Source organism: Hevea brasiliensis, chromosome 11 (assembly GCF_030052815.1).
Source record: "Hevea brasiliensis isolate MT/VB/25A 57/8 chromosome 11, ASM3005281v1, whole genome shotgun sequence".
Classification (NCBI taxonomy): Eukaryota; Viridiplantae; Streptophyta; class Magnoliopsida; order Malpighiales; family Euphorbiaceae; genus Hevea; species Hevea brasiliensis.
The window spans coordinates 73,105,657-73,126,919 of NC_079503.1; the positions used below are offsets into that span (position 1 = coordinate 73,105,657).

General features: G+C 35.4%; 1 protein-coding gene across 1 annotated transcript; it reads left to right on the forward strand.

The window, feature by feature from the left end:
• Positions 1–4,825: 4,825 nt before the first annotated feature.
• LOC131170273 (uncharacterized) lies at positions 4,826–6,569 on the forward strand. Its single transcript, XM_058129331.1, has 4 exons — positions 4,826–4,975; positions 5,243–5,460; positions 6,157–6,193; positions 6,261–6,569. Exons 1-4 carry the CDS (start codon positions 4,826–4,828, stop codon positions 6,567–6,569), a joined length of 714 nt encoding a protein of 237 aa, XP_057985314.1.
• Positions 6,570–21,263: the final 14,694 nt, after the last annotated feature.

The following is a 21,263-nucleotide window of genomic DNA, read 5'->3' on the forward strand; positions in this document are numbered from 1 at the left end:
GTGGTAGTGTTATGGAAAAACGTATGTACCAGTGGACTTGATTCTATTAAGATTGTATAAATTGCATGTCTAGAAAATATTGCCTAAAGAAGTGATACTTAGGTGAAAAACCTATGTGACTCCGCCATCGTTTCTAGGCATTACCTGGTGCACTTTATGTGATCCTAGTAGATGATCTTTTGCCTCATACGACGTGACCCTTAACCCCATAGTTTGGTGACTCTAATGGGGATAATGGATAGTTACTCCAATATGTTTCTACTAGTTTAATATTATTCCTTTGTTAAATTTCTTTGCATTGCACTACTGTTAAATTTCTTTGCATTAGAATATACTATCACACATATCACATTTAACTCTTTAACCTCGCTAGTATTAACTACGGAGGCCATAGTTTCACTCAAGCTATGAAAAATTAGTGAATGCTAGCACCCCATGCTCATATCTTTAGGTATATAAAAGACCCAAAGTTTCGGCCGTTGTGCTTAATGGACAAGCTCTCACATGAGTTACCTTTTCTCTTACCCAATGAAGCCCATGAGCCCTAAATTTTATCCCTAGTTACCCTATAGATTTGTTGTGTTTGATTTATAGTCTTACTATCCAAACTATAAGTCTTAGTGGTAATTGAAATGAACCTAGGCTTATGCATAAACCTAATGTGTGTATTGGCCCGGGTCCATTTTAAAACCCATGTTAGGCAAGAGGATGCCTACTTATAGTTAAACATTAAGGATATAAACCCATTGTTTGTGAGGGCAGGATCATCTTAGACCAACCCCTGTTGGTGTGTTTAGTGTACTAAAGCCTAGGATAAATTTTCACCCTATCCTATACGTTAGAATTGGAGGAATAAGGGGACGAAGATTCAGTTATAGTAAAGGCTTTGGCTTTTTTTTTTTTTGATTCTAATTTTGGTCTAGTTTATGTACTTATTTTTGGTTATGCATTTTTAGGAATAGGTTAAGGTAAAAAAAAAGGTCCATTCATGCATTGTACATAGCATGTTTACATTAACCCTTAAATCCTTTTTTTTTTTTTTTTTTTTACCAAACATAGCCTTGAAATACACCAAAGAGACTTTTGATTAGGGCACCTGGGTTAGGGAAGGGAAGAGACTAGTAAGGATTTCACCTGTACCAGTTATGATGGAATATACTATAACCATGTTTAACAAAATGTTGAATGAAATCTCAAATGCCAAGATGTTTGAGTTAAAAGGGAAAATAAGGTTATTGAGGTTCAAACTGTGTCTCACTCCCTAAGGAGATTTTCCCAATTCAACCAGCCCTTGTCCAAAGTTTTCAAGCGTCTCTGAGATCCAGGCCTCTTGCAGCCCCTAGCTCTTAGACCACTATCAAATCCACTCCCACCTAGCTATGATATAAACCAATTCCACCAAACCTACGATCATGACACCGATCGATGCTTTCGACTTAAGCATGAGATCCAAGACTTAATTAATGCCAAAAAGATAATTGACTCAGAAACCTAAGTAAACACCCACATCGACCTTATGCCTAACCATAATTTTTGACCTCTACCAAGTAGTTACATGATTTCCACCACCCTAAATGACCATAACCGAATTATAGACCTTATCCAACCCATCTAGAAGCCTGATGAACCACAACCTATAATGATTGTTGACATTTTTGATAATTTTAGCGGTGATTAGGGTCCTTTGGATGTTTAGACCAATTTTAATGAGGAGGTAGTTGCATTGCAAATAGATGATTCAGCTCTACCAATGTCTAATTTTCAAGTTGCTAGGATCTATAAAGACTGGATGGATCCAAAAGTGGCTACTATGAAGAATGGGATGAAGTTTTTTCCTGGCATGGGCCTAAGAAAACATGTACATGGTGATGAAGATCATCATTGAGCACCAACACCCTTCAAAGGAGCAATCACTAGGGCAAGAGCCAAGCAACTTCAAAGCATACTCATGGACCATAAATGAGCTTTTGGCATAGGAGGGGAGGTGCATAAGGAAGGCCTAGCTTGCTTGCTCCAAGAATCCAAGTGGTTCATCATGTGCCAAGTTGGAGTTTCCATTGCCAAGTCACCAGCCACGTTAGCTTCCATTGCCACATCACCAGCCACATTGGATATTTTTCACGCCACCATGGAGCATATGTGGTAGCCATCTTGAAGTCCCCATAGCTCACGCCACATGAAGGGACACAATTGGACCATTTGAATTTGGAAGAGCTTCTTTTATGCCACGTGTCTTTGTGCCATTCGGCCATGGTCTAAAGGAGGTCACCTTTTGACATTGTGGGCCCATTTTCTGCCACAAAGGGGAACCAACTGCTGCTTCCTTTTTGTCCTTTACAATTAATGCTGCTGCCACCTTTTTTATCTTTATAAGTAATGCACTTACTATTCTGGTTAGGATTGCCAACATGGCATAATTATGTGTAAGCATTATCTTAATATTTTAGGCTTATGTTTCAACCCTAGGTATAAAAGGAAGAAAACCTCATATTCTTCCTTAAGTCTTGCTACTGAAATTTTAAGCCTCTATAAGAGAGAGTTTTGAGCTTGTTCTTGCTAGTTTCTGGAAGAACTACAACTTAAGCAACTTGATCACTTGCCTATTTTAGTTGATGATCAATGTAATCTCCCACAAGTTAGGTTATTGCATTGACACTTGATCTATTTCTCTTTGAATATATATTCTGGTGCTTCTTTTTCCATAGAGCTTGCATCTTATTTTGTTCAAAGAAATGCTTGATTGATGTTGTGATCCTTAGCTACCATTAGAGGTTTACATTCATGGGTGTGTCTACATGGGTGCCTATCATATTGGTATCAAAGCATTAGGGCATCAAATCAAGTAAGTATCCTTCATTCTTTATCTTCCTTAAGTTGATTTTTCTATTTGGTTTAAGCTTCTAAGGCATTCTGCCAAAGAAGACATTTATAGGGTTTTGTTTTTCTTCATCTTCCATGCTTGTTCTTGTGATCGAAACCCATCTTAGCAGCCTTAGAGTATTTGATTTTCATTTCTATCTCCAAATACTTGTTGGCTGAAATCTTCATCTAGGGTTTTAGAGAAATTTTTTTAAATTTGTCTTTGATTTCAATTTTGCCTTAGGGTTTAATCTATATTCAAGTTTATACCATCTTTGTGCTAGCTAATTTCTTTGAACTCTTGCGTAATATTAAGCATGTTGAGCCTACTGCGCTAATTGTGATTTATGAGGGATTGATGAATTGATGATTGAAATTGAGAATTGACATGATTAGTGAATGTTAGGAATGTAATTTTGATGATATAGCTACTGCCCTATTGGAGTTTGTGGTGTTTGTGTTGGAATTGTGAATTGTTATCATTATTGAATTGGGGGAAATTATTGAAACACGAGGTTGAAGTTTGAATTTGGTTTTAAAATTTTACCAACATCATTTGGGAATAATTATTGTGCTTCATACAAAATTTGGGGTGAAATTACTACTGTTTGCCTATTGAATCAAATTTTGTGTAGAAACTAGACTATTTTTAGTTCACCCATCAAACCAACCTACAACTTGACCAAAATTTACCAAAATTCTACGTTCATATTGGGGATGATATCTGGAAAATTTCAGCTTAAAAGTCCTTCATTTGCTTGGTGAGCCAAAACTAGCATCAATTTGTGTTATATGTGTGCTTCTAGTGCAATTTTTGGTATTTGGCTGTGAAAATTGGTTTTGTTGCTTGATATTATCTTCTTAGGTTGTCATAATCTCAGTTGTAAAATTTCATTCCATTTGCATTTCATTTGCCTCTACTTTGGTGTTTCCATTTTCTTGCTTCTAGAGTCATGTTTTTGCTTATTGCTATTTTCGTATCTTCCTTGTCGTTCTTAATCATTTTGATTAAAATTTTTAAGTTTTTGAATTGACATTGGTATTTTAGCTCCAATGGAACCAAGCAAGAAGAAGTGAGTGTCAAAAGGCTTGAAGGTGTGAGTGCGTTAGAGGGTAAAAGCCATCTATTTGTGTGAAACACCTTGAAAGGGTTAGCCATTTCCTACTAACTTGCTTTCTTGTAGCTCAAAATCATGTCAAATGAAACCAATAGTAGTGGGGAGAGAGTTGTAGTTGATGAAGCTAGGTATAGGGATGCCGTGGCTGCACAATTTAAGAGATTGACCTTGGGTATGAATACATTGAGGGATGATGAGAATAGGATTTTGGAGGAGATGAGAAAGGATAGGGAAGAGAGAGCAAGGGATAAAGGGCAAGAAGAGAAAGATGTAGGGCAACCAAGTGTAGAGATCCTTGGGGTGAAGTGCATGTTAAGGAGGAGTTTGAGAAAGAGATAGAAGAAGAATTTGAGTATGGGAACTATAACTATAGTGGTAGGGGTTATAGACCACCTAAGGGTAGGGAAGCTAGAGGTAGAAGAGGAGGTAGGATGCCTAGATTTGAGGAGTATAGATATGGTGATTATGGGTATGGAGGCCAAGAAGAGAGGGTAGACACTAATGTGGGCAGTATTAAGATGAAAATTCCTCCCTTTCATGGGAAGGTGAATATGGATGCCTACATGGAGTGGGAAAGGCAAGTTGAGCTTATTTTTAAGTGTCATAACTATAGTGAGCAAAAGAAGGTGAAGCTTACAGCTGTAGAGTTTAAGGAGTATGTTATAGTGTGGTGGGACCAATTGATGGTTAGGAGAAGGACTTTAGGTCTTAGACCCATCGCTTCTTGGGAGGCTATGAAAGATGCAATGAGGGAGAGATTTGTTCCTCATCATTACTTTAGAGAACTTCACCAAAGGTTAAAAAGGATGACATAAGGTGGGAAGAGTGTAGAAGAGAACTATAAGACAATGGAGATAGCCTTAGCTAGGGCACAATTAGATGAACCTCCAGAGGCTACTATGGCACGTTTCCTAGCTGGTCTTAACATGGAGATTGCACATGTTGTTGAGTTGCACTTTTACACTAATTTGACTGAGTTGGTGCACATAGCCATTAAAGTAAAAAAATAATTGAAGATGAAGAGAGCTTTGAAGTATGGTAGTGGTGTCCATTCGGCTCCAAAGGCCCCTTAGAAACCAAATATAGATAAGACTTCTAAGGGTGAAAAAGAAATTCCTAAGTTTAGGAAAGAAGAGTAGAAGGGGAAAGAAAAGGTAGAAAGTAAAGATAAGAAGAAGGGGGTTACTGCCACTATTAGGACTAGAGATGTGAAGTGTTATAAGTGTTTGGGATATGGGCATTATGCTTCCCAATGTTCCAATAAGAGAGTCATGGTGATTCGGGAGGATGGGGAGGTAAAGAGTGAGGAAAAAAAGGAGGCCGAGCCTTTGATGCTAATTGAGGGGAATGAAAATGAAGAGGATGTGCATATTGAGGAGCCATCCGATAGGTGTGAATTTACATTGGTTACAATGAGGACCTTGAGTGCTCAACCTATTGTGGATAGTGATGAGTTGCAAAGGGAAAACATATGTCATACTAGGTGTGTGGTGAAGGAGAAATTGTGTAGCTTGATTATAAATGGGGGTAGTTATTGCAATGTGGCTAGTTCCTTACTTGTGGAGAAATTAGGATTGCCAACCCTTAAGCTTCCTAAACCTTATGGGTTGCAATAGCTAAATGATTGCAACAAGGTCAAAGTAACTAAGCAAGTAGTGGTACCTTTCACTATAGGGAGCTACCATGATGAGGTCTTATGTGATGTAGTACCCATGATAGCTACACATATCTTGCTAGGGAGGCCATGGCAGTATGATAGGTATGTGATTCATGATGGGAGAAAGTATCACTACACTTTGAAGAAAGATGGCCGCACACATGCCTTGGAGCCTTGGTCACCATCACAAGCACATGAGGACCAAATGAGAATATTAAGAGTTGTTGAGGAGAGAAAAATTAAGAGAGGCCAAGCATAAGAGTGAAGAGAGTAAAGAAAAGAGTGATGGGAAAGAGAAAAAGAAAGAAGTGAAAGAAAAGAAAGTGAGTAATGGAAAAAGGAGAGGGCTCGGGGCAAAAGAAAAGAAGAGAGAAAAAGATGAGCTTGTATGTTAGGGGAAGAGAGTTGAAAGGAGCTTTGAGTGGTGGGATGCCATTATGCATTCTCATGTATAGGGAGAACTATTTAAATGTATCTGATCTTAACCCCAGTCTTCCTTTTTCTGTTGTGTCTCTTTTATAGGAATACAAGGATGTGTTTTCAAATGAGATACCCTCAGGTTTGCCACCTATTAGGGGTATTGAACATCAGATAGATTTCATTCCTGGTGCTCAAATTCCTAATAGACAGCCTATAGGAGTAGTATAGCTGAGATTAAGGAGCTTCAAAGACAAGTAGATGAGCTTTTGGGTAAGGGACATGTCCGTGAGAGCATGAGTCCTTGTGTGGTTCCTGTTTTGCTTGTGCCAAAGAAGGATGGGACATATAAGATGTGGATGGATTATAGAGCTATGAATAAAATCACTATAAAGTATCGCCACCCTAATCCTAGATTAGATGATTTGTTGGATGAGTTGCATGATTTTTGCATTTTTAGTAAGATTGATTTGAAGAGCAGTTACCATCAAATTAGAATAAGAGTTGGTGATGAATAGAAAACCGCCTTCAAAACAAAACATGGCTTATATGAGTGGCTAGTGATGCCTTTTGGTCTCACTAATGCCCCTAGTACTTTCATGAGGCTTATGAACCATGTTTTGAAAGCTTTTATTAGAAAGTTTGTTATTGTCTATTTTGATAGTATTCTTATCAATAGCAAAAGCATTGATGAGCATTTGCATCATTTGAAACTTGTGTTTAATGTGTTAAGAAAAGAAAAATTGAATGCAAATGTGAAAAAATATTCTTTTTGCTTAGAAAGAATTGTGTTTTTGGGATTTGTTGTCAGTAGCAAAGGTGTTGAAGTAGATGATGAAAAAGTTAAGGCAATTAGAGATTGGCCAACACCTAAAAATGCATTTGAATTTAGGAGTTTTCATGGTTTAGCAAGTTTTTATAGAAGATTTGTGCCTAACTTTAGTTCATTGGCTCCTCCATTAAATGAACTTCTAAAAAAGGATGTGACCTTTGTTTGGGGTAAAGAACATGAACATGCATTTGCTATGCTTAAAGAGAAATTTTGTTCTGCACCTTTATTGATTTTGCCTAATTTTGACAAGACATTTGAGATTGAATGTGATGCATCAAGTGTAAGGATTGGAGCTATTCTCATGCAAGAGAAACGCCCAATTGCTTACTTTAGTGAAAAGTTGCATGGTACCACATTGAATTATTCTACTTATGATAAAGAATTGTATGCATTAGTTGGGGCATTAAAGACATGGCAACATTATCTATGGCCTAAAGAATTTGTCATACATTCTAATCATGAGTCTTTGAAGTATATCGAAAGCCAACATAAGTTGAGTAGGAGACATGCTAAATGGGTAGAATTTATAGAATCTTATCCTTATTTTGTGAAATATAAGCAAGGCAAAGAGAATGTGGTAGCTGACACACTCTCTTGCAAGTATAATCTTCTTACTACTCTTGATTCTAAATTGTTGGGATTTGAATATATTAAAAAATTATATGAGCATGATGATGACTTTGCTGCCATATTCCATGCAAGTGAGAAATCTGCATTCCAAAAGTACTTTAGGCATGATGGATATTTGTTTAAAGAAAATAGATTGTGTGTGCCTAGAAGTTCTTTGAGGGAATTGCTTATAAATGAGAGTCATATTGGTGGCATTATGGGGCATTTTGGTGCTGCCAAAATACTAGATGTCCTTAGGGAGCATTTCTTTTGGCCCCACATGAGAAAAGATGTTGAGAGACTATATGCTAGATGTGAGACTTGCAAGAGAGCAAAGTCTAAGGTGATGTCTTTTGGGCTATACACATCTCTACTCATGCCTAAGCATCTTTGGGTTGATTTGTCCATAGACTTTGTCTTGGGTTTGCCCAGGTCACAAAGGGGTCAAGATTTTATTTTTGTAGGTTTTTAAAAATGGCTCATTTTATCCCATGTCACAAAATTGATGATGCTACATATGTTGCTAATCTATTCTTTAGGGAGGTTATTAGGTTACGTGGTATACCTAGAACTATTGTGAGTGATAGGGATGTTAGGTTTTTAAGTCATTTCTGGAAGGTTCTATGGGAAAAATTGAGAACTAAGTTACTTTTCTCTACTACTTACCATCCCCAAACTGATGGCCAAACAGAAGTAATGAATAGGACCTTAGTCACACTTTTGAGAGCCTTAGTGAAACAAAATCTAAAATCTTGGGAGGAATGTATACCATACATAGAATTTGCATATAATAGGGTTATGCATTCATCTAGTGGATACTCTCCCTCTGAGCTTGTTTATGGTTTTAATCCACTTACTTCCTTAGATTTATTACTATTGCCTATTGATCATGTTGCTTTATTGGATGGTGAGAAAAAAGGTTGAAATGGTTAAAAAGATGCATGAACAAGCTAGGTTGCATCTAAAAAAGAAAAATGAGCAATATGCATCTCATGCTAATAAGGGGAGAAAGCCTATGATTTTTGAACTAGGTGACTTGGTATGGATCTATTTGAGAAAAGAAAGGTTTCCTAACCAAAGGAAATCTAAGTTGCATCCTAGAAGTGATGGCCCTTTTCAAGTGCTTGAAAGAATTAATAATAATGCTTATAAGATAGAATTGCCTAGTGATTATGGTGTTAGTAATACTTTTAATGTAACTAATCTTACTCCTTTTTTTGGTGCAGAAACAAATTCGAGGCTAAATTCTTCTCAAGTGAGAGGGGATGATGAAGATCATCATGGAGCACCACCACCCTTCAAAGGGGCAATCACTAGTGCAAGAGCCAAGCAACTTCAAAGCATGCTCATGGACCATAAAAGAGCTTTCAGCATAGGAGGGGAGGTGCATAAGGAAGGCCTAGCTTACTTGCTCCATAAATCCAAGTAGATCACCATGTGCCAAGTTAGAGTTTCCATTGCCACATCACCACCCACATTGGACATTCCTCATGCCACCATGGAGTGCCATGTCACTAGCCACCAATACCACGCCACCAGCACATTGGACATTCCTCATGCCACCATGGAGCACATGTGGCATCCACCTTGAAGTCCTTATAGTTTATGCCACGTGGAGGGACACAATTGGACCATTTGAATTTGGAAGAGCTTCCTTTATGCCATGTGTCTTCATGCCATTCAGCCATGGTGTAAAGGAGGTCACCTTTTGACATTGTGGGCCCCATTTTCTACCACAAAAGGGGAACCAGCTACTGCTTCCTTTTTTTCCTTTGCAATTAATGCTGCTACCACCTTTTTTTGTCTTTGTAATTAATGCACTTACTATTCGAGTTAGGATTGCTAACATGGCATAATTATGTGTAAATATTGTCTTAACATTTGAGGCTTATGTTTCAGCCCTAGGTATAAAAGGAAGAAAACCTAATCTTCTTCCCTAAGTCTTGTTGCTGAAATTTTGAGCCTCCACAGAAGAGAGTTTTGAGCTTTTTCTTGCTAGTTTGTGGAAGAACTAGAATTTAGGCAACTTGATCGCTTGCCTATTTTACTTGATGATCAATGTAATCTTTCACAAGTTGGGTTATTGTGTTGACACTTGATCTATTTCTCTTTGAATATATATTATAGTACTTCTTTTTTCATAGAAATTGCATCTTACTTTGTTTAAAGAAATGCTTGATTGATGTTGTGATCCTTGGCTGCCATTAGAGGTTTGCATTCATGGGTTCGTCTACATGGATGCCTATCAAATGGCCTGGTGACTTTTCCTAAGATCAAATGGTAAATCATGAGGTATGGTTTGGGCTATGAGCCAACTGAAGAGGAAGAAGAGGCAAAGCCTCATAAGTTCTTGAAAGAAGGGGCAATTATCTAAACAGATGATCAGGAGCTACAACATGTGAAAGAGCTAGAGCAGAAAATCGGCACCACTGATCTAAAAACTGTACGGAAGCCAAGCACCTAGAGCTAAATTCCTAAGTTTGAATTTGTCTTGTGTAATGATAATAATACTGATGTTTAAATTTCTAATGTACTTGATGCTAATTTTAAGGCAAAGATCAATAACATAACTAGCCTTTTTACTTACTTGTTTGATGTTTATTCTAATGGGCATATGTATGGCATTCATAACTATTTAGAATCTATTTCTATTAATGCGTTAAAATTGATCTATATTAATTTGGGTACACCAAAAAACCCTAAAAAAATAAAATCTGTCGTAGGTCTAACAAAAAAAAAAAGAAATAAATTTATAACTTTAATTAACAACGTAACAAGAAGTGTTTGTCTGGTCTTATAAGGATATGCCTGAAATTGATTGGGATATAATACAATAAAAGATCCCTATAAATCCAATTATGAGGCCTGCATCTATGGCCTAGAAGCATTAATAGTTGTTAAGGCTAAGAAAGTAGAGATAATTGGAGATTTGATGTTAGTGGTCTCTTATATTAAAGCTCAATGGGAGTTAAAGGAAGGAAAATTAAGGCTATACTTGGAGTAAGTAAAGAAACTATTAGCTAATTTTTGATATGGTGACCACAAAGCACATGCCTTGAGCTTAGAATCAGATGGTCAATTCCCAAGCTATATAGGCAAAGGCTGATTAAAAGTTGACTCAATCAGTTATCCTAATGACGAGTAGAATTTCATGCTATGAGGGATTAGTAGTAACACATATGGACCTAGAGGATGAAGGAAAATGGTATATAAACATAAGGAGGTATCTGGAAGTGAGGGAATACCCGCAATCAGCCAAAAAAAGAGATAGAGCAATAATTCATAGATTAGCCACTCAGCTTACTTTGGCTGGTAGGTAACTCTATAAAAGGTTCCTTGAAAGATTCTTGCTATTGTGTGTGATAGATAAATAGGCTAAGCAAATAATAAAAGAAATACATACGAGAATGTATGGTCCTCATATGAATGGAAGGGTTATGGCTGAGAAAATTTTAAGGTTGGTTTACTGCTGGTCTTCCATGCAGACTGATTGTGCTAAGTTTATCAAGAAATGCCATGAATGTCAAATCCATGAAAACTTGAACCATTTATCGCCAAATGAGCTCTACAGTATGACTACATCATGGCCATTTTCAAATTGGGGCATAGACATTATTGGGAAGATTTCTCCCACAACTTCTACTGGCCATATATTTATAATCATGGAAATTGATTACTTCACTAAATGGGTTGAGGTTGAATCCTTCAAAGTAGTGGATGCTAAGCAAATGAGCAAGTTTGTACAGAAAAATATAATCTACCAATTTGGAGTCACGAGATAGTCCCAGATAATGGCACATAGTTCAAGGGTGATTTTTTGGAATTGATCATAGAGTTTAAGATTAAGCATCATAAGTCTTCACCATATAGGCCGTAAACTAATGCAGCAGTTGAAGTGGCAAATAAGAATCTAAAAACTATTTTGAGGAAGATGATTGATACCTATAAGGATTGGCCTGAGAAACTCCCTTATGCTCTTTGGAGTTATCACACTACTACAAGAACATCCACAAGGGATTCTCTTTAGTGTATGGGACTAAAGTAGTGCTAACCATTGAGCTAGAAGTTAAGTCTTTAAGAGTGATGCTTAAAGCTAAAGTCCCAGAAAATGTGTAAGCTCAGAAAAGATATGAGGAATTGGCTCTAATTGATGAGAAAAAAAATGAAAGCCTTATATCACATGTAGTCTTATCAGAGGAAGATAGCTCAAGCCTTTAACAAAAATGTTAAGCCAAGAAATATAAAAGAAGGTGATATGGTTTTGAAATAGGCCTGGCCCATTCCTTTTAATCCAAGAGGAAAATTAAAGCCAAACTAGGATGGCCCATATATTGTCAAGAAGATCTTACTAGGAGGTGCTGTGAGAATATCAGACCTGGATAGAAATGAGTTCTAGGGATCAGTTAACCTAGACAGGCTCAAAAGGTACTTTGAGTGAGATAGGCCCGCTAGGCTAAAAACCCACAAAAGGCGAACCAGATAAAAGTTAAGGTCAATAAAAAAAATAAGAAAAAAAATGATAAAAAATAAATAAATAAAAAAGAGAAGATAAGAAAAATAATAAATGCTAGGCTAAGAATCCGAAAAGATGGTCTAGGCATAAGAAGAATGAGAGAAGATTTGGATAGAAAACCTGGAAGAGCCATTCAGCAGGTTATAATTTTATTTCTGACTATGAAAAGTTAGAAATTTAGTAAAACTAAATGTAAAAAGGGTACTGGTGTACCTGAATTAATAAAGAAAGTTTTTATTGCATGACAAGAAATTGATTCTATTTAGTTATGATTGTAAATGCTTGTCTCGAAGGATACATTAAATAGTTAAGTATTAGGATGGCATATTTCAGTTCAATGTGAGTTTTCTTATCATAATAGAATTATCAATAGTGAATTCACTGAAAGTAGTTTGAGTGAAAAAAAGAAGAAAAAAGAAAAAAAAGAAAAAAGAAAAAAGAGAGACCTAAATCAAAAACTTGAAAAGGTAGTTTAGACAAAAATAAAGCTTACTAAGTTGAAAACTTGAAAGGCAACTTAGGCAAAAGTTAGAGCAAGTCTACTGAGATGAAAACCTAAAAAGACATTTCAGAAAAAAAAAATTAGAGCATAAAGAGAAGGAGCATAATGAATCAAGACAAGGCATAGGCTTAAACATAGTCTTAGAATGATAAGCCATAGCAAGAAAGATAAGGGACTTTAAAGAAAAATCAAAGAGAAATTATATTTTGACCTAGAAGTAGCCTCTTGGTGTGCATTTTTTTGAAAAGTTTTGAAAATTTCTTACCTCCCTAGTAAGTTTTCCACAATACCACTATTAAAGTTATGAAATTTTTAGAAAAATCCCTAGTGATATTTATTCCCATTGAAGTTTTCAGTGATATTCTCCGGTGGAAATAAGCATGCATACATGAAGGATAAAAAACACATTGATCACAGACAATTTTGAGATCCATTTATCTCAGTTTTCAAATCACAGATCAGTTTTTGGTAAGTCTTTAAACTTTGTTTAGGGCACACAACATAGTTGTATAAGGCGTAGAACATCATGCATTAATATGTTGCCTGTAGGTATATAAGGCATAGAAGATCATGCATCACCATAGTTTTCAAATCACAAATTAGTTTATTTGGTAAGTCATTGGACTTTGTTTAGGGCGCATAACATAGTAGTGTAAGAAGTAAAAGATTATGTATCAACATGTCACCTGTATATGTATAGGGCATAGAAGATTATGCATCGCCACAATTTTCAAGTGTTGAACTACGAAAGGATTTAATTCTCCCTAAAAAGGAGATACGTAGGAAGCCTGAAGGTTCTAGGTTCAAACCCTCAAAAATTCCAAATCACATATCAATTTTTGGTAAGTCCTTACACTTTGTTTAGGGTGCATGATATAGTTGTGTAAGGCATAAAAGATCATACATCAACATGTCACCTGTAGGTGTATAAGGCATAGAAGATCATGTATCATCACAGTTTTCAAATGTAAAACTATGTGTGGATTTGATTCCTCTTCAAGGATGACAAAGGGGATACGTAAACAGCTTAGGACCATGGCCCTAAATACGAATCCATAAAATTTCAAATCACATAGTTGTCACTATTGTGGGACTATAGCTCGTCTCATGGCACAGAGGGTATTGACAGAGCAAAATACACTCAAAATTTTAGATCACACAGTTATCATTGCTATGAGACTATAACTAGTCCTATGACATAAAGGGTACCGATAGAGCAAGATACACTCAAAATTTCAGATCACACAGTTATCACTATTGTGGGATCATAGGTAGTCCCATGACACGAAAGGTATTGACAGAGCAAGATGCACTCAAAATTTTCAAATTAGATAGTCATCACTATTCTAGAACCATAACTAGTCCCATGATATAGAGGGTATTGATAGAGTAAGATACACTCGAAAATTTCAAATCACATAAATGTCATTATTGTGGGAATGTAGCTAGTCCTATGACATAGAGAGTATTGACTGTCACACCTTACCCCTCTGTAAGGCATAACATGATCCCGTAGAATACCTAATGAACTACCGAACTTCACCTACCGATAACTCATTAAGTACCCTACAAGGGATTTTAAAACAATTTTCTTACTTTTGACAAGTGGTGAGCATTTTCTAATAGGTATTTAAAACATTTAGTTAAAATTAAAACTAGTTAATATTTTTGGTCCATTTTATTTTTACGCAAATTTTATAAAAATTTTGACAGAGTTCCCTCTGTATTTTGAGAAAACAGTTCTTCAAATACCTGTAAAAAGCACTTCTAAAAATTTTTCTCAACAACTGCTTCAATTTCATACTCAATCTCAATCAATTTCTCAAATTCACAAGTTCAATAATTCTCAAAATACTGTCAATCAATATCATTCATATTTCATTAGAAACAAAACAATTTAGATACATCATTACAAAATTTACATTAAGAGAATTTCAAACTACAATAAATATTACAACTTTATACAAACTTTGTACAAGCTGCTCAAGACTGATTTTACATGTCCATATAATTACGTGCAATACATACATCAAAATGAATATTTACAGTAAGGGTATAAATTATACCCGATAACTTCTAGCAGGTAGCTCCCCTGTCCTCAGCAGCTCAATCTGCTGTTCCTCTAATCTCTATATCTGCGACAGCATAACAAGCTATCGCTGAGTGGTGAACTCAGTAGTGCACAAACTAATAATTTAAAACTTAATACAATTTATGCTTGACAATTCATAACAAATAGAATTTTAAAATTTCTAAATTCTTCAAAATCCATGACCTTCAGAAATCAACATTTTCATTCATGCAAATTATTCATTCGAATAACATTTTGATCAAATAGTAATTATTTATTTACATTTCTTTTAAATTCCGAGACAATGCAAAAATTTTTGAATCATTAACAAATTATTTATTTTAATCACAATTTATCAAATTATGCATAATTTAAAGGGCGTTGCCAACAATACACACAGTCGAACCCATGACCCAAAATTCACATAGATGCCGTGTTGTACACCACGACATTTCACATTCTCCCAATAACCGAGGCTAAAAGGGAGAAACAAAGACTAGCTAGTATATATGAGTACTCATTCACATCATTCCCCAACTGGCAAGCCAGAGAGGAAGAAACTCGCCCCATCAAGTGGAGGAGTTATCTCACTAGACAAGCTAATGAGAATTCACAACATATTTTGTCATGTCAACTGTGGTTTCAAATCATATTCAAAACAATTTCTATTTACAAAGCATTTACAAATCAACATATTTAATCATCATAAATTCATGCTCAAGGTTGGCAACACATCAAACTTAAAATTTACAATCCTCAAAACAATGCAATAAATCCTTAAATGCATAAGAAAATTTATATTCAAATTATACAACTTCATTCAATAAGTTAAAATTCTCAACACAACAAAATCATAAAGCATACAATAAATTTATTTCAAATCAATTTGGAATTGAAAAGTAACAAAAGTGTTAGTTGTGCACAAACCTCAAACGAGTCGTCCCTTAGCCTCGACTCGGTTCCTCGGGTTCCTTCTCGATATTCTTTTTAACTGAAACACACAATTTTACAATGTTTCAGTACTAGAACTTAACATAAATCCAAAATAAAATTAGCTTCACAATTACCTAGCTCTAACGTGCTAAATTCGCCGTTCTTTAAATTTTGTGTTTTGGGTTACTATTCACTGCACTATTCAAGTCAAATAGTTGACTTTCTAAGGCTTAATAGGTATGGGAACTCCAACTTCACCCACATACCACATTTTGGTCATTAAACTTGTTGGTTTTGGTCATTTTCTCAAAGCTTAGGTCATTTTGGCAAAGTTGCCAATTTTCGGTTTTGGTGCTCTGAAGTTGCACTGTTCCATTGGTCAATCTACTGTTGGAATTTGGAAAAACTTCCTTCATAGAAAATGTTCCTTATTATCTTAAGTGTATTCTCATTTTTGGATCACCCCAATCGGAGTTTTGTAGCTCAAGTTATAGCTAAAATACAATTATTGTTCACATGCACTGTTCATACTGGTATTTTGGTTCTGGCAGATTTTTGATCCAAATTTGTTCAGTAATTTGATCAAGTTAAGTTCATAATTTGGTCTAACTTTCTTCATATGAAATGTTCTACTATGTCTTAGGTTTCCATCGGTTCAAGAATCACCTAAATCCGAGTTTTTTAGAGAGAGTTATAGCCATTCAAACATTACTGCTCAAATGGAAATTCTGCAATTTGCAGGTACAGTAGTTTAACTTTGCTCAATGATTTTGAATGGGTTAATGGCATAATTTCGGTTGGTGTTCTCCATAAAAGTTTTAGATCTATATCTTATCTAATTACGGTTAAAATTTCAGGTCAATTTGACTTACCTAGCTCGAGTTATGACTAAATGAACAGTTACTGTTCATTTGGTCAGTTTGTGCAGTGGCAGCCTGCTCTCATTTCACTTTGGTCAATTGGTTCACTAAGTTTTAGTCAGTTTTTTGCCATGGTTCCTTAATAAAAATTGTGCTATTTTATGTCTATTTTCATCTCCAATTGATAGCATATCAATTGGACTTGTAAAATTTCCGTTTTGATCCTTCAAAGTAGGTTTGGTCATGCTGCTAGCAGCATGACCATTTACCTCCGAATTTAACTTAATTTCCTATTATTCCCACACAACTTATTTGGTCATAATTGACCATTATTTCACTTCACAATAGGTCAAACATGCCAATTATGCATTTCTCTAAATTTTGGTTCACAAACCCTAACATTCAAACCCTAACTCATTCATTTCATGCAATTAACTACATTTAATGGTTTTAATGCTAATCATTCAACTGAGTAAGGTTTCTAAACTCATTCAAAACCTTCAAGCCATACAAAATCATACTCCCTCCAAGCTGGATGAAATTTCAATAATAGTCCTTCCCCCTATATTTTCATTTCATTTAATTAACTTTAAGCTCATTTCAACCATCACATATGCATTTAATATGGAAAAATGATAAGTTAATAAACTAACCTCAACTTAAACACCAATTCTCCAATTCCTCTCCTCCTTTCTTCTTTCTTTCTTGTTCTTTTTGTTGTCAATATGCTTGTCAAGATCCAAGAACAAGATTTACTTAAAGGAGTTAGGGAGTTTATAAAATAAAAATCAAGCTTTGAAAGCTTGAAATGAGTGTTAATGGTGGAAAAGAAATGAGAGAATTGAGAGAGAAGAGGGGTGACGGGAAAAGAAGAAAAAGAAGAAGTAAAAAATGTGTTTTTTTTTTTTATTTTGGATATTTATCTCTTAGGAAGACCATAATTCTAATTAAATAAATTTTTAATTAAAATACTTATGGCATCATGCATGTGTCACCACATGATGTCATTACCTTTTTAACTTTTTCATTTTTCTTTTATTTTTCTATTAATTCTTTAATTTAATTTTCGATTCCGAAATTTTCTTTTCTCTGATTTTATTTGACAGTTAGGTCAGGAGTCAGCTCTCGGGGTCAATTGACCAAATCGCCCCTCGTCGGTTCATCCCGGTTTGTAAATAATCCAATATTTCTTCCAACTCCCTGACCTAATTATTTAACTGACTTAACAGTTCTTTTTTGTGATTTTCTCTTTTCCACTATGTTCATAAGGGTCCTAAGGACCGCAGCGTCACTTTTTACGGTTCGAAATTTGAGTTTAAAATGACTTGTGATCGTTCGAAGAGGTCACTCATCGCTGTGACTCTCGGCTCGTTTAACCTCTTATGTTCTGTTTTTCTTATTTATAGTTAACTAAGTAAACATTACTAATTATTTGTGTTTATGACTTCTCAAATTGTCTTAAGTGTGGTTCTAATCCCCTTAATTGTCCAGACCGACATCGGTCACCGGAATAGTGAAATATACGAGGCTATGCAAATGGGGGTGTTACAATTCTCCCTCCCTTAAATAAATTTCGTCTCGAAATTTTACCTGGTATCATCTCTGAACAGTTATGGGTGCTGTCTCCTCATATCCTATTCATGCTCCCAAGTAGCTTCCTGGCCTGAATGATGGTTCCTTAGCACTTTAACCAATATTATTTACTCATCGATTGTTCACCTCGTGTGCCAAATTTCTTATGAGCTTCTATCATAAGTTAGATTCAAATTCATTTCAATTTTTGAGGTAAACAAATCTGTGTGCTAGTGGATCCACTATTTCTAGGACCTCGTATGATCCTATGGGTGAGAACTTAGTTTTACTCTTTTCTTATCAAATCTCTTGATTATTTGATGAAACCTTCAGTTTAGTTTAGAATATTTTAGTCTTTTTTTGTTGTTGTTTTAACAATTATTTTCCTTTATAGTCTTTTTTCTTAAATGACCTTGTTGGTCATATATGAACTGCTTATCTCTTTCTTGGCCATAGGTCCATAACCATTATCTTACTATCTCCATTTATGACCAAGGCCTATGTGCCATTTTGCACCATCTTGTTTGCTTTTGTTTAACTTATTTCCTTCTTGATAAAATAGTTTGGGATATCATTACGCGTCTTAAGTAAGTTGTTTGCCCTGGTGGCAAATTCTCATCTAGTGTTTTTCTCATTTTTTTACTGTTCTATTTATTTCTTTTCATTTTACAACTTAACTTTAATTATTTTATTCCTCAATCTTATCTTCTTCCTTAACTTGGCTGTCGAGTCGTAATTTAGTACATCTTATCGTCCCTAATAAATCCACTATACTTCAATATTACTTTGATTTGGTCCTCTAACCATTCTAGTCAACACTTTAACTAATATTCATAATGTTTCTTTATTACATTTGCACTAACTATTCTAATTTTTACTCCCACAACTCTTTTATCTATCAATATTCTATAGCTTATTTTCCGCTAGTCTGTGATCATTACCTTTTTTTTTTTTTTAACCATAAACAATTCTTTAATCTTAAGAAGGGAGTCTACCAGACTCTCCTGTTACCCATGCTATTCAAAAGTTTCACTTGAATTCTAATCTAATCCTTATAATCCGCACAATAAAATTGTGCTCTTCCTAAAGAATACCTGACCAACTAGTTCCTATCGAATTACTGTTATCAGTAGAATATCATTTCTTAACTGTTTTATAAGTTATAATTGTCATCCATAGCATCCTGTCTCTTCTAGGGAAACAAAATGATATTTTATGTCTTACCGTTACACAAATAGAATACTGTTCCTTACTAAACTTTGAGCAAAAGATCCATTGCAATACCAGAACAACTATAAACTCCATATCGGAGACTGGATGACTTAGTTCTATAGGTGTTATTTTTAAATTTTTACCATGCTAAAATCTCCAGTCCCATAACAATTCCTGATGTACTGTAATTCATGCTAGGGTAACGGAGTCTTTAACTCTCACTACCTTGCAACCATGATATTTTGATATTCTAATTGTAGAGTTTTAAATCCCGAATTAGGATTTTCAAACTCACTTCTAGTAATAAAACTCTATTCTGATATATTTGTAGTAAAGCGAAAACCATTTATAACTATTCTTATCCTTATGTACTATTGGGTAGTACGTAGCTCAACATAATAAATCTCAAGTCAGTACTGTAATCTGTAGCTTACAGCACAAACATCAAGAATATTGCATAGTTACTACGATACATCCCAATAGATCAAACTTCCCTATGTCTTATTTCTTTCAAATCCACTAATATCTTAAACTTATTTTGATTATGATACTTACTGACATCTATCAACAGTAATACCTTTACTTCCATTTAGGGCAGATATATTACAACAACTTACTTTTAGGTCCTCTTGCCTTACCTAATTAGGCTTACTAATTAACTTTATAATTTATCATAGTCTAGGAGACGTCTCTCACTAGAAACTTTTCCAAAATTAATTCCAATCATGCTTATTATCGCAATTCTTATCTAAAAGACTAATTACTAACACATTAAAATTTATCTCCATGCAAGGGAATAGCAGTTGAACATATAATTTTAGCATTAGCATATAAACAAGTAGAGTCGGAATCAAATAGTACATAATTATTCCTTTCACAAGTTAAGAATATACAGGCAACTACATCTGAAGTCTCTGCTTCTTCCCCTCAATGCACGGCGTTCCCTCTTTCTAGTGTATTCCTCTGGTCGGGTTGGTCCATTGTACGAGGATTACCCGAAGTGTTGTCTCTACTTCTGCCTCTGCCCCTACTGACTATTAATGAGCCTCTAAAATTAGAACCTTGGACTGATTCCTTTGGTGTAGTATGTGGCATAACTCGACGTGCGCTAGTATAGTCTCGGGCGAAATGTCCAATTCCACCACAATTGAAGCAGGCTCCAGTGACTCTATGGCATATACCTCCGTGTAATTTCCCACAAACGTCACAGAGACGGGTAGGGTAGGAACTTCTGGTTCTTTGACGAATGGTTCTTGATTGCTTCCGCCCTGAAGATCCACCTCTGTCATAATTAGGAGCTCGGGGTCCCTCAAAATCTTTTCTCTTTCCCAAATTACTACTCGAACTTTGACCGATGGGTTTCCCACTTTTCTCTTTTTCATGTTGTTTTTGAGGGGGTTGGGTTTGTACTTGGGCCTGGGCTGATAGATTATCAGTCATTTGCTGAAAGAACATGGCCATCTGCTGGGCCGTTTGAGCAGTAATTTGTATAGGAGGGATTGGTGTAGTTGGACCCCCAACGCTCTGTGAAACTGGGGCCTCTCTTTGTACGTTAGTCAGACGCATCGCTCTACAATTTTATCCCTCTTATCCATATCTATTCACAGGAATTTTTTTCTATTTCCTGTACACCCAACACAAGGAGATTTCTCCCCGTTAGTTTATATTTATGATGTAAATATACTGTATGTAACAAATATGGACTTTGAGCAGTTGTACTTAACAAGGAAAGACACAAATTCTTAAGTTAAAACATACTTCAAAAACTTGCTCTGATACCACTAAAACATGTCACACCTTACCCCTCTGTAAGGCATAACATGATCCCGTAGAATACCTAATGAACTACCGAACTTCACCTACCGATAACTCATTAAGTACCCTACAAGGGATTTTAAAACAATTTTCTTACTTTTGACAAGTGGTGAGCATTTTCTAATAGGTATTTAAAACATTTAGTTAAAATTAAAACTAGTTAATATTTTTGGCCCATTTTATTTTTACGTAAATTTTATAAAAATTTTGACAGAGTTCCCTCTGTATTTTGAGAAAACAGTTCTTCAAATACCTGTAAAAAGTACTTCTAAAAATTTCTCTCAACAACTGCT

Excerpts from the sequence above, each read along its gene's own strand:
- LOC131170273 (XM_058129331.1), top strand. The coding sequence starts at position 4,826 with ATGGAGATAGCCTTAGCTAGGGCACAATTAGATGAACCTCCAGAGGCT. Across the intron at positions 4,976-5,242 it reads TGGTGCACATAGCCATTAAA|AGAGTCATGGTGATTCGGGA; the intron begins GTAAAAAAATAA and ends TGTTCCAATAAG. Across the intron at positions 5,461-6,156 it reads GAAAACATATGTCATACTAG|GAATACAAGGATGTGTTTTC; the intron begins GTGTGTGGTGAA and ends TCTCTTTTATAG.